The sequence below is a fragment of the Oncorhynchus keta genome, chromosome 35, assembly GCF_023373465.1.
Source record: "Oncorhynchus keta strain PuntledgeMale-10-30-2019 chromosome 35, Oket_V2, whole genome shotgun sequence".
NCBI lineage: Eukaryota > Metazoa > Chordata > Actinopteri > Salmoniformes > Salmonidae > Oncorhynchus > Oncorhynchus keta.
In genome coordinates this window covers 28,126,131-28,139,778 of record NC_068455.1, presented here as the reverse complement: position 1 = coordinate 28,139,778, position 13,648 = coordinate 28,126,131, and the positions used below count along the sequence as shown (strand labels likewise).

Genomic DNA, 13,648 nt, shown 5'->3' with positions numbered 1-13,648 from the left:
TAGGCTACCCTGCCACCTCAGCAATGAGTCACAGGAAAACGGTGCCTTTTTCTGTCTGCCATTGTTTGCATTTGATTATTGTTTTCTTCAGTTGAGTGACTGTCTGATCCTAATCCCACCCTGGGTGTTTGTTTATAATCCTGTCAAGACAGCTTTGTACACACCACAGACCACACTCACTATACACACGGATTCAGGGCAGAACATGCACCTTTTCCAGTTCCTCTTTAAAATGGCAATCTGTAGTTGCTATATAAATTTTTGTACTTTTCAATTATAGATATACAGTGGGGCAAAAAAGTATTTAGTCAGCCACCAATTGTGCAAGTTCTCCCACTTTTAAAGATGAGGCCTGTAATTTTCATCATGGGTACACTTCACAACTATGACAGACAAAATGAGAAAAAAAATCCAGAAAATCACATTGTAGGATTGTTAATGAATTTATTTGCAAATTATGGTGGAAAATAAGTATTTGGTCACCTACAAACAAGCAAGATTTCTGGCTCTCACAGACCTGTAACTTCTTCTTTAAGAGGCTCCTCTGTCCTCTACTCGTTACCTGTATTAATGGCACCTGTTTGAACTTGTTATCAGTATAAAAGACACCTGTCCACAACCTCAGCCACACTCCAAACTCCACTATGGCCAAGACCAAAGAGCTGTCAAAGGACACCAGAAACAAAATTGTAGACCTGCACCAGGCTGGGAAGACTGAATCCGCAATAGGTAAGCAGCTTGGTTTGAAGAAATCTACTGTGGGAGCAATTATTAGGAAATGGAAGACATACAAGACCACTGATAATCTCCCTCGATCTGGGGCTCCACACAAGATCTCACCCCGTGGGGTCAAAATGATCACAAGAACGGTGAGCAAAAATCCCAGAACTACACCGGGGGACCTAGTGAATGACCTGCAGAGAGCTGGGACCAAAGTAACAAAGCCTACCATCAGTAACACACTACGCTGCCAGGGACTCGAATCCTGCAGTGCCAGACGTGTCCCCCTGCTTAAGCCAGTACATGTCCAGGCCCGTCTGAAGTTTGCTAGAGAGCATTTGGATGATCCAGAAGAAGATTGGGAGAATGTCATATGGTCAGATGAAACCAAAATATAACTTTTTGTTAAACTAAACTCGTCGTGTTTGGAGGACAAAGAATGCTGAGTTGCATCCAAAGAACACCATACCTACTGTGAAGCATGGGGGTGGAAACATGCTTTGGGGCTGTTTTTCTGCAAAGGGACAAGGACGACTGATCCGTGTAAAGGAAAAAATGAATGGGGCCATGTATCGTGAGATTTTGAGTGAAAACCTCCTTCCATCAGCAAGGGCATTGAAGATGAAACGTGGCTGGGTCTTTCAGCATGACAATGATCCCAAACACACCGGCCGGGGAACGAAGGAGTGGCTTCGTAAGAAGCATTTCAAGGTCCTGGAGTGGCCTAGCCAGTCTCCAGATCTCAACCCCATAGAAAATCTTTGGAGGGAGTTGAAAGTCTGTGTTACCCAGCAACAGCCCCAAAACATCACTGCTCTAGAGGAGATCTGCATGGAGGAATGGGCAAAAATACCACCAACAGTGTGTGAAAACCTTGTGAAGACTTTGAACTCTGTCATTGCCAACAAAGGGTATATAACAAAGTATTGAGAAAGTATTGAGAAACTTTTGTTATTGACCAAATACTTATTTTCCACCATAATTTGCAAATAAATTCATAAAAAATCCTACACTGTGATTTTCTGGATTTCTTTTTCCCATTTTGTCTGTCATAGTTGAAGTGTACCTATGATGAAAATTACAGGCCTCTCTCATCTTTTTAAGTGGGAGAACTTGCACAATTGGTGGCTGACTAAATACTTTTTTGCCCCAATGTATAACTTATAAATGCCTCATTAGCTTTGTTCAACTGTCGTTACCTATCAGAACCCAAAATATAAGCTTGTTTTATTCCATTGTTTGTAAACGATGTAATTGTAAACACACACTGTATAGTATGGTATGGTAGTATGGTTAAAACTATTATTTTAATCGCATGGATGGTCAGTCCTATCGATAGCTCTGTCTATGAATTAGAGAGTGGTTACATTGCTCAAGCCCCATCCTTCAGCAGTTTACCAAAAACAGTGGCGGGGTGTTCGCTCTGTTGTTGTTTCACCTGCAGATTTCCCCTTTAAATATCTGAGTGATTTCAGAGTTAATGATTGAAATTCACAGTGTTGCAATTTGCAATGATGCCGCCCGGTCAAATCATATTGGTAACAGGGATAGCTGTAGTCATGTAATTACCTACTGATTTAATATCTTACCTTCTCCTCTCAGGTAATGAGATCAGCCAGGTGGAGGGCTTGGAGGGTCTGCATCAGCTCCGGGAGCTGGTCTTGGACCGGAACCGGATCAAGGCCCTGGGGGAGAACTCCTTTTTTGGTCAGGCTTTTCTGCTGGAGCTGCACCTGGCAGAGAACCGCCTACGGGAACTTAACCACCTCCAACCCCTTACCGAGCTGAGGAGGCTGTTCCTGGGCATGAACAAACTACAGGTACCCCTCCTCCAGCATTCCTCCAGTGTCCAGCAACTGCAAGTTATTGTCCTTTCTGGCAATACTGAGCCTTTCATATGCATTCATATACTGTAATGAGGAATTCATTCATTCACAGTGTGGAAATGTCCACCAAGTTCAAAGTCAAACTCCCTGTACAGCAGTTACTGAATTATGGATATGCACTCATCATGTGCAAAGCATTTGGCATCTAAAATGTGTTTTATTTTGATCTACAGTGTATTCTAGGGGGTGAAAATATAGTCCCATAATTGTAGATCGTTACCACCCCGCTGTGGCGTGTGTGTGGGAGTAGCTATTATTAAGGAGAATCGACATTGACTGAAGGTCAGGGTTATACATATGAGGACAGAGAGGAACAATCAAGGCAACATGTAATCAGTGTCTCAGACTACATCTCATTCTCACCCCAGGCTGGTGATTTGTGCTTTGTCTCAATTTTTTTTCTCCAATTCGCTTCTTTTTCTTCCTTAATCTTTTCATGTTTTCAATTAATGGAGGTCTGTGTGAGTCATAGCCCGGCTCAGTCACGTTCCGTGGGGGAGAGAGACGCCCCTGCTCCCCTTTTGCATACCTAAACTCTCATGAGATTAATGAAAGATCATACATGTAATCTCTCCCATGAGCTGCCCCGCTCCTCTCTCACAGCTTCAAAATGTGGATGAGGTTTGGCCCTAATGGATTGGGGAGGGGTTAAATTCATGCTGCTATGAAGTGAGTAGGACAGACAGTATAATATGTCTTATCTCTCCTTTCTATTCCCTATAGGACATCTCAGAGCTGGACAAGCTAGAAGTCCTTCCCTCCCTGATTGAGCTGTCAGTTGTAGGGAATCCTGTGAGTATCTATTTGTTTTTTGTTTTACCAATGTCGGTTACAACCTTGTATGTCTACCGGAAGCTACAATTACTACAATCAAGCAAGGGCTAAGTGAATTGTATTACCCCCATGACAGTATGAAAATTGTCAAATTATTCCCATTATGGGTCTCCTTCACTTGCATTTCAGTGTGTGTTCATTTTGTCCGAAAAGCCCCTGAGTTCTGTGCGCAATGGAAATCCAAGAGACCAAACCTGGCTGCTCTTATTTAGAGGCCAGAGGACACTTCAAATATGTGTACTGAGACACAGACTCTCTCACACACACACACACACACACACACACACACACACACACACTACCTCATTTACACGCTCACCCAAATTCTCACACACAGATTCACTTTTACAAAACACACACTCAGTGCAACTCTATAGTTATAAATTAAGTGATTACATGATGGACCATCTGCTGTGCCTCAAACTGGCCTGCATCAGAGACAAATCCGCTGACCAAATCGCAGGGCCGTTATCAGACACTATTGGCCTGGGTTCAGCACCCATCTGGAGCCCATGGATCAGAGCTCTTATTGCCCAGTGCAGAGGGCTTGCCATCCATGGAGGCCTTCTCAGCTGGGCCAGCCTGTTTACCCCACAGCCCCCATCCCCCTGTCCCATCCCTTCCCCTCCCCCATGGGGCTTAATCCTGCCAGGGTGGAGAGCCAGCAGCCGCTCCAGAGACAATACCTCCTGCTGTCAGCCGCATGAAATCACTGCTGCACCCATGTGCCCTGGCCAGACCGTCTCTCCTCCTTCTCTTCTGTTCAGTTTTCCCTCCTGTATGGACTGACAGGGCTCTGACCGGAGAGGATGGCTTTGTCCCCTGTGAAGGGGGAGCAGAGGGTTCCATCAGCTGGACCGGGGAGAAGGGTAGGGCTAGTGGGGCCGGCATAGGAGATGATGAGAGTGTGGTCTCTGAGGGTGGTGATTTCAGAACTGTTGGACTCACAAACAGACCCATGCCAGTTTAGTCCTTACAGGACAGCCTTGCAGCCTTCACTCCGAGGTCCTACATGAGTAAATGTTTTCTGTTGTCCCAGGTGGCCCGGAGATCCCTCCATAGGCCGGCAGTGGTACTACGCCTCTCCAGACTGCAGGTTCTGGATGGGGTGATGGTCACCCTGGAGGAGAGGACCAGGGCTGAGCTACTCTGCACAGAGGTCCAGGTGAGAGTTATTGTACTGCCTTTGTGTATCACCTGGTTGGTAAGAGCTTTGTCTTCTTACCTGCATCTTCTCCTGCGACCACTGCAGCTATCTCCATGCCCTTATGAGACTGACCTAAAAAGCCACAAAGGCCTCATTTCTGTTAAAGGCCAGATAACTGGCCATATCATGTCAAATCAAATCAAATGTATTTATATAGCCCTTCGTACATCAGCTGATATCTCAAAGTGCTGTACAGAAACCCAGCCTAAAACCCCAAACAGCAAGCAATGCAGGTGTAGAAGCACGGTGGCTAGGAAAAACTCCCCAGAAAGGACAAAATCTAGGAAGAAACCTAGAGCGGAACCAGGCTATGTGGGGTGGCCAGTCCTCTTCTGGCTGTGCCGGGTGGAGATTATAACAGAACATGGCCATTATGTTCAAATGTTCATAAATGACCAGCATGGTCGAATAATAATAAGGCAGAACAGTTGAAACTGGAGCAGCAGCACGGCCAGGTGGACTGGGGACAGCAAGGAGTCATCATGTCAGGTAGTCCTGGGGCATGGTCCTAGGGCTCAGGTCCTCCGAGAGAGAGAAAGAAAGAGAGAAGGAGAGAATTAGATTCACACAGGACACCGAATAGGACAGGAGAAGTACTCCAGATATAACAAACTGACCCTAGCCCCCCGACACATAAACTACTGCAGCATAAATACTGGAGGCTGAGACAGGAGGGGTCAGGAGACACTGTGGCCCCATCTGAGGACACCCCCGGACAGGGCCAAACAGGAAGGATATAACCCCACCCACTTTGCCAAAGCACAGCCCCCACACCACTAGAGGGATATCTTCAACCACCAACTTACCATCCTGAGACAAGGCTGAGTATAGCCCACAAAGATCTCCGCCATGGCACAACCCAAGGGGGGGCGCCAACCCAGACAGGATGACCACATCAGTGAATCAACCCACTCAGGTGACGCACCCCTTCCAGGGACGGCATGAGAGAGCCCCAGTAAGCCAGTGACTCAGCCCCTGTAATAGGGTTAGAGGCACAGAATCCCAGTGGAAAGAGGGAAACCGGCCAGGCAGAGACAGCAAGGGTGGTTCGTTGCTCCAGAGCCTTTCCGTTCACCTTCCCACTCCTGGGCCAGACTACACTCAATCATATGACCCACTGAAGAGATGAGTCTTCAGTAAAGACTTAAAGGTTGAGACCGAGTTTGCGTCTCTGAAATGGGTAGGCAGACCGTTACATAAAAATGGAGCTCTATAGGAGAAAGCCCTGCCTCCAGCTGTTTGCTTAGAAATTCTAGGGACAATTAGGAGGCCTGCGTCTTGTGACCGTCAACTGTGTCAACTGCAATGCAACTTGAACTCAAAACAGCGTACAGAAAAACAACAATCAAACTGCAACTACCAAAAAACAAGGATCAAACTTCCAGTTTGTCTCCCTGATTTGATCTGCACATAACAAGAGATTGGGGCAGTAATGCTCCTCCAGTGCTGAATTAAAAGCAGCCTAAGCCAGCTCAGTTCATCCTGCTGATTAGATGAAATGTGCACGGCCGATAATGCACCAATAGATTTGCCCCCCTATTAGCTGGGTCAACCCGGCCCCCTGTGCTCGTTAAGAGAGTATTTGGAAGCGAGAGAGAGAGGGGGATCCTGGGTTTTCTCATTAAAAACATAAATTCAAAACCCTCTTCCTGCTCTTGACCCCATCCCTTTTCGTTTCAGGCTTATGCCTGCTCTCACCCGGCTCTTTTTTTGTTTTCATTCAACAGTTATTATTATTGAGTGATCATTATCCTTCTCTAATTAGATTTTTACACGTGATAAAAGACAATTGAAATTTGGCCATCCATACTGTAACGTGGGTGTAGCAGAGACTAGCTATGGAGGGTGTAGTGAGGCAGGAAGCATAGATGGGAGCCAATGCAGGACATATTAATTAGTGAGGTCAGAGAGTTGAGACAGTGTTGCTAACGTGTCCCCAGGTGCACTTATTATGGACACCCATTAATATCACCTGACTCAAAGTAGCTTTATGTAGGCTGTATATCCCCTTTTGTGGTATAGTATTGGTGTGGTATTCACTGTCTCTCCCTTTCTCCCCACAGTGCCCAATGGCTCATGGATCCGGCATGGATATGAACCTGCCTGGCCTGCTTCCCCTCATGTCCCGGACTGCCCCTCTGCGGGGGACCAGTCTGAGTGGAGGACTGCAGCTGCAGCACTTCCTGGGTCATGAGATCCTGATGCCCTGCAACTTGGATGAAGCACTGCCCCATGACACGCCCAAACGTTAGTTAGCACTCCCTCTTATATGTCACACACACGGCACATCCGCACAGTACATCATGATATCCTCATCAATATCAATGAAATACCAACATTAGAATCTAAAAGTGTCTGGTTATGGGGAACACACATGTATCATTCACCTCCATGATGGGCAGAGCTGTTAACCAACACAGAGCATATGTCTTTCTCTCTCTCTTTTTGGCTATGCTATGGGACTCAGGCTCGGTTATCCACTCATTAGGGTTTGACACTCATCCGGTCAGAGATACCACTTTATCCACACAACTGTGTTAATTCCCATCTCAGACAAGAAGCAAAAACACAGCAGCGCTGCCCACCACGCCCGCAGTGCCCAGGCAGAGATGACCTTTAGGCAGATCAGAGGAATGGCAAGTACCCTGCCATCCACCGGCCTCCTTCCTAACGGGTACAGGGTCCTGATTACCAACCTCGAGCAGGACAGCAGGTGGGTAAAGCCCTAAACTCAGACCCTTGGGTTGTAGTGAGTAAACCTAGTTTGGTCTTGAGGTCAGATGTCCGTGTTCTAGAGCGGAGGATACACTGTAAAACCCTACCTGAATGCTTGTGTTTCTTTTACAGATACCAGAGTGGTGGTGCTCCTAAACCCCCACCCATTTAGCACCCCAGGGGTTTGGGCAGAGGAATGGGAGACACTACTATGGGCACGAGGAAGTAGAGAAATGGGAGGGTCCTTATACTCCTGTGTGGGTCATTGCACACATGCAGAGTAAGAGTGGGAAGTATTGTTCAGCTAAATTCGGTTCACTTCTGCTCCATAGACTGTAGGTTAGTGAACTGCGGATAACCCCCTTTCCTTTAGTTTGTCTGTTTATAAATGTACACTGAACAAAAATATAAACTCAACATGTAAAGTGTTGGTCCCATGTTTCATGAGCTGAAATGTTCCATATGCACAAAAAGATTGTTTCTCTCAAATGTTGTGCACAAATTTGTTTACATCCCTGTTGGTGAGCATTTCTCCTTTGCCAAGATAATCCATCCACCTGACAGGTGTGGCATGTCAAGAAGCTGATCAAACAGCATGATCATTACACAAGTGCACCTTGTGCTTGGGACAATAAAAGGCCACTCTAAAATGTGTAGTTTTGTCACACAACACAATGCCACAAATGTCTCAAGTTTCTAGGGAGCGTGCAATTGGCAAGATGACTGCAGGAATGTCCACCAGAAATGTTGCCAGATAATTTAATGTTCATTTCTCTACCAAAAGCCACCTCCAATGTCATTTTCGAGAATTTGGCAGTACTTTCAACAGGCCACACAACCGCAGACCACGTGTATGGCATCGTGTGAGCGATTTGCTGATATCAACGTTGTGAACATAGTGCGACATGGTGTGGTTATGGTATGGGCAGTCTTATGCTACGGACAACAAACACAATTGCATTTAATCGATAGCAATTTGAATGCACAAAAATACCGTGACGAGATCCTGAGGCCCATTGTGAGGCCCATTTTTTTTTTTTTAGGTTTCTGTTACCAATTCCCAGTCATGTGAAATTGAAAGATTAGGGCATAATGAATGTATTTCAATTAACTGATTTCCTCATATGAACAGTAAGTCAGTAAAATCTCTGAAATTGTTGCATGTTGCGTTAACATTTTTGTTCAGTATATTTACTTTTGTGACTTATATAATGTGAAACATGAACTGCTGTATGCTTTGTCAAAATATATGTGATGTCGATACTTTACGTTTTTTTTCTTTTCATTTTCACAAACACGTTCAGGGCCAGTGAGCTGATGATACTTGAAAAGTCCAGTTGAAGTTGGAAGTTTACATACACTTAGTTTGGAGTCATTAAAACTCATTTTTCAACCACTACACAAATTTCTTGTTAACAAACTATAGTTTTGGCAAGTCGGTTAGGACATCTACTTTGTGCATGACACAAGTAATTTTTCCAACAATTGTTTACAGACAGATTATTTCACTTATAATTCACTGTATCACATTTCCAGTGGGTCAGAAGTTTACGTACACTAAGTTGACTGCCTTTAAACAGCTTGGAAAATTCCAGAAAATGATGTCATGGCTTTAGAAGCTTCTGATAGGCTAATTGACATAATTTGAGTCAATTGGAGGTGTACCCCTGGATGTATTTCAAGGCCTACCTTCAAACTCAGTGCCTCTTTGCTTGACAAGGGAAAATCAAAAGAAATCAGTCAAATTGTAGACCTCCACAAGTCTGGTTCATCCAGCAATTTACAAATGCCTGAAGGTACCATGTTCATCTGTACAAACAATAGTACGCAAGTATAAACACCATGGGACCAAGCAGCCGTCATACCGCTCAGGAAGGAGACTCATTCTGTCTCCTAGAGATTAATGTACTTTGGTGCAAAAAGTGTAAATCAATCCCAGAACAACAGCAAAGGACCTTGTGAAGATTGCAAGCTGATGAACACCATCCCAACTGTGAAGCAAGTGGATGGCAGCATCATGTTGTGGGGGTGCTTTGCTGCAGGAGGGACTGGTGCACTTCACAAAATAAATGGCATCATGAGAAAGGAAAATTATGTAGATATATTGAAGCAACATCTCAAGACATCTGTCAGGAAGTTAAAGCTTGGTCGCAAATGGGTCTTCCAAATGGACAATGACCCCAAGCATACTTTCAAAGTTGTAGCAAAATGGCTTAAGGACAACAAAGTCAAGGTATTGGTGTGGCCATCACAAAGCCCTGACATCAGTCCCATAGAAAATGTGTGGGCAGAACTATAAAAGTGTGTTCGAGCAAGGAGGCTTACAAACCTGACTCAGTTACACCAGCTCTGTCAGGAGGAATGGGCCAAATTAACCCAACTTATTGTGGGAGGCTTGTGGAAGGCAACCCAAACCTTTTGACTCAAGTTAAACAATTTAAAGGAAATGCTACCAAATACTAATTGAGTGTATGTAAACATCTGACCCACTTGGAATGTGATGAATGAAATAAAAGCTGAAATAAATCAAATCAAATCCAAGTTTATTTGTCAGGTGCGCCGAATACAACAGGTGTAGTAGACCTTACTGTGAAATGCTTACTTACAGGCTCTAACCAATAGTGCAGAGAAAAAAAAAGAATGTGTAGGTAAGTAAAGAAATAAAACAACAGTAAAAAGACATTTGAAAATAAGAGTAGCAGGGCTATATACAGACACTGGTTAGTCAGGCGTATTATGTAAATGTGTGTATGGTTAAAGTGACTATGCATATATGAAGAACAGAGAGTAGCAGTAGCGTAAAAAGAGGGGTTGGCGGGTGGTGGGACACAATGCAGATAGCCCGGTTAGCCAATGTGCGGGAGCACTGGTTGGTCGGGGCAATTGAGGTAGTATGTACATGAATGTATAGTTAAAGTGACTAAGCATATAAGATAAACAGAGAGTAGCAGCAGCGTAAAAGAGCGGTTGGCGGGGGCACACAATGCAAATAGTCCGGGTAGCCATTTGGTTACCTGTTCAGGAGTCTTTTGGCTTGGGGGTAAAAACTGTTGAGAAGCCTTTTTGTCCTAGACTTGGCACTCCGGTACCGCTTGCCATTCGATCGTAGAGAGAACAGTCTCTCTACTGTTATTCTGATATTTCACATTCTTAAAATAAAGTGGTGATCCTAACTGATGTAAAACAGGGAATTTTTACTGGGATTAAATGTCAGGAATTGTGAAAAACTGAGTTTAAATGTATTTGGCTATGGTTTATGTCAACTTCTGACTTCAACTGTGTATACAGTATCCCTATGTTAGGAGAGTGGGGCATGAACAACTGTCTCTTTCTATCAACAACTGTTATTCTCCAACCAGTGACCCCTGTAATCTATTTAATACTGTGAGGTTTTGAGTCATGTCCATTACACTCCTTTCCTTGCCTCCAAAACTGAAAAAATAATAAACACCCACAGATGCAAGGGCGTGTGAAGCTGGCTTGTTGTGTTCATCGGGTCAAATGGATCCCCAGCAAGTGGATAATCTGGGTTTAGCGCACCTCTCTGTGGACAATAATCTGCAGTCATTTAGATGGGGCCATAATCTTGAATGAGATCCAAATGGATTGCAGAGATCTGTCAGTTTCAGCATGTTAGCCTCTTTTGAAAGGCCCACTCTGGTTTTCCCCCCTAATAGGCAACTCTCATGGACCGTTACTGAAAATAAACCAGTGATCTCTTACAGTTGGACCTTTGAGTGATGTGAGAGTTTACTTAATTTACCATCATTGCTGTATTCATGTTAATGTAGCCCAGTATTAGACGGTTTAACAGAAACAAGGCTCTGATAAGTACCGTATTAGCACTAAATCAGGAATTAACCTGCGTGTAACAAGCACATGTATGCCCTCTGTGCCCCAAGCTAATGATGTAAACCAACATGAAGTGAAAGTTAGTTTCCCACACATCCAGTCAGGGTTGGGGAGTAACTGATTACATGTGATCAGGTACATGTAATCCCTTTACAAAAAACTGTAATCAGTTACGTTACCAGCAACAACAACAAAAAATAATCAGATTACAGATACTTTTGAAAAACTAGGTGATTACTTACTAATTCAGAAAGAGTGTTTGCGAGAAAAAAAAGTTATGTTACTGATTATGCTTGTGGACAGGTAACGAGTAACTCTTAAAGATTATATTTAGAAAGTAATCTATGCAACCCTGCACCCAGTGATTCCATTGACCTCTAGGTGTCCCTAGTGCTCCTTACGCCCTGCCCTCAGCCTGCTGTTAGTCAGAACACTGCAAATGATCTTCCACAGAGTAACACATTGATTCAAGGCCAGGTTGAGTCGATGTTCAGTAATGCCCTAGGTTATGCTCACAGCTCACGTGACCTGATTAAATCTTATGGAACAACAACTAAACTCAACAAAAAAAGAAACGTCCTCTCACTGTCAACTGCGTTTATTTTCAGCAAACTTAACACGTGGAAATATTTGTATGAACATAAGATTCAACAACTGAGACAAACTGAACAAGTTCCACAGAACAGAAATGGAATAATGTGTCCATGAACAAAGTGGGGGTCAAAATCAAAAGTAACAGTCAGTATCTGGTGTGGCCACCAGCTGCATTAAGTACTGCAGTGCATCTCCTCCTCATGGACTGTACCAGATTTGCCAGTTCTTGCTGTGAGTTGTTACCAGACTCTTCCACCAAGGCACCTACAAATTCCCAGATTTCTGGGGGGAATGGCCCAAGCCCTCACCCTCCAATCCAACAGGTCCCGGACGTGCTCAATGGGATTGAGATCCGGGCTCTTCGCTGGCCATGGCAGAACACTGACATTCCTGTCTTGCAGGAAATCACACACAGAATGAGCAGTATGGCTGGTGGCATTGTCATGCTGGAGGGTCATGTCAGGATGAGCCTGCAGGAAGGGAAGCACATGAGGGAGGAGGATGTCTTCCCTGTAACGCACACCATTGAGATTGCCTGCAATGACAACAAGCTCAGTCCGATGATGCTGTGACATACCGCCCCAGACCATGACGGACCCTCCACCTCCAAATCGGTCCCGCTCCAGAGTACAGACCCCAGTGTAACGCTCATTCCTTCGACGATAAACGCCAATCCGACCATCACCCCTGGTGAGACAAAACCTCGACTCGTCAGTGAAGAGCACTTTTTGCCAGTCCTATCTGGTCCGGCGACGGTGGGTTTGTGCCCATAGGCGACATTGTTGCCAGTGATGTCTGGTGAGGACCTGCCTTACAACAGGCCTACAATCCCTCAGACCAGCCTCTCTCAGCATATTGCAGACAGTCTGAGCACTGATGGAGGGATTGTGCATTCCTGGTGTAACTCGGGCAGTTGTTGTTGCCATCCTGTACCTGTCCCGTATGTGTGATGTTCGGATGTACCGATCCTGTGCAGGTATTGTTACACGTGCTTTGCCACTGCGAGGGCGATCAGCTGTCCGTCTTGTCTCCCTGTAGTGCTGCCTTAGGCATCTCACAGTATGTTTATTGCCCTGGCCACATCTGTAGTCCTCATGCCTCCTTGCAGCATGCCTAAGGCACATTCATGCAGATGAGCAGGGACCCTGGGCATCTTTCTATTGGTGTTTTTCAGAGTCAGTAGAAAGGTCTCTTTAGTGTCCTAAGTTTTTATAACTGTGACCTTAATTGCCTACCATCTGTAAGCTGTTAGTGTCTTAACGACCGTTCCACAGGTGCATGTTCATTAATTGTTTATGGTTCATTGAACAAGCATTGGAAACAATGTTTAAACCCTTTACAATGAAGCTCTGTGAAGTTATTTTTTATTTTTACGAATTTATCTTTGAAAGACAGGGTCCTGAAAAAGGAACGTTTCTGAGTTTAGTTTCTGCAAGAGTGGAATGCTCTCTCCCCTGAAGAGCTCCTCCAATGCATGTACTTAACTTCAATTAATTTGTGTTAACTCCCAGCATTAAGCAGGGCTAATGACTGAGCGAGTGAGTGCACTGTCATTACCTTGCTTTGCTTGACATCAAATGGCAATATTGGTAGAATATTTGGTAGATTTGGGGGTTGATGAGCAAAAGCTAAAGCAGGAAGCACCAGTGACTCAGTCAGTAAAATAATGGCCAGATGAAGCAGATGCAAAGCTACAGGACTGTTTTGCTAGCACAGACTAGAATATGTTCCGGGATTCTTCCGATGGCATTGAGGAGTACACCACATCAGTCACTGGCTTCATCAATAAATGCACCGAAGACGTCGTCCCCACAGTGACTCTATGTAAATAACTCAACCA

The 13,648-nt window shown here is 44.7% G+C and overlaps 1 protein-coding gene across 7 annotated transcripts in view; it reads left to right on the top strand.

The window, feature by feature from the left end:
- lrrc9 (leucine rich repeat containing 9) overlaps positions 1-10,825 on the top strand; it is a 41,027-nt gene extending 30,202 nt beyond the window's left edge. For 6 of the 7 annotated variants that reach the window (XM_035752185.2, XM_035752183.2, XM_035752184.2 and 3 more), the window contains 6 exons: positions 2,323-2,540; positions 3,330-3,398; positions 4,480-4,605; positions 6,711-6,894; positions 7,201-7,360; positions 7,495-10,825. In XM_035752185.2, the coding sequence (XP_035608078.1) occupies positions 2,323-2,540; positions 3,330-3,398; positions 4,480-4,605; positions 6,711-6,894; positions 7,201-7,360; positions 7,495-7,534 (797 nt within the window). In that variant the 3' untranslated portion in view covers positions 7,535-10,825. Of the gene's footprint in view, positions 1-2,322; positions 2,541-3,329; positions 3,399-4,479; positions 4,606-6,710; positions 6,895-7,114; positions 7,361-7,494 lie in introns of those variants that run through there. The other variant, XM_035752187.2, reaches the window with a different exon arrangement.
- Positions 10,826-13,648: the final 2,823 nt, after the last annotated feature.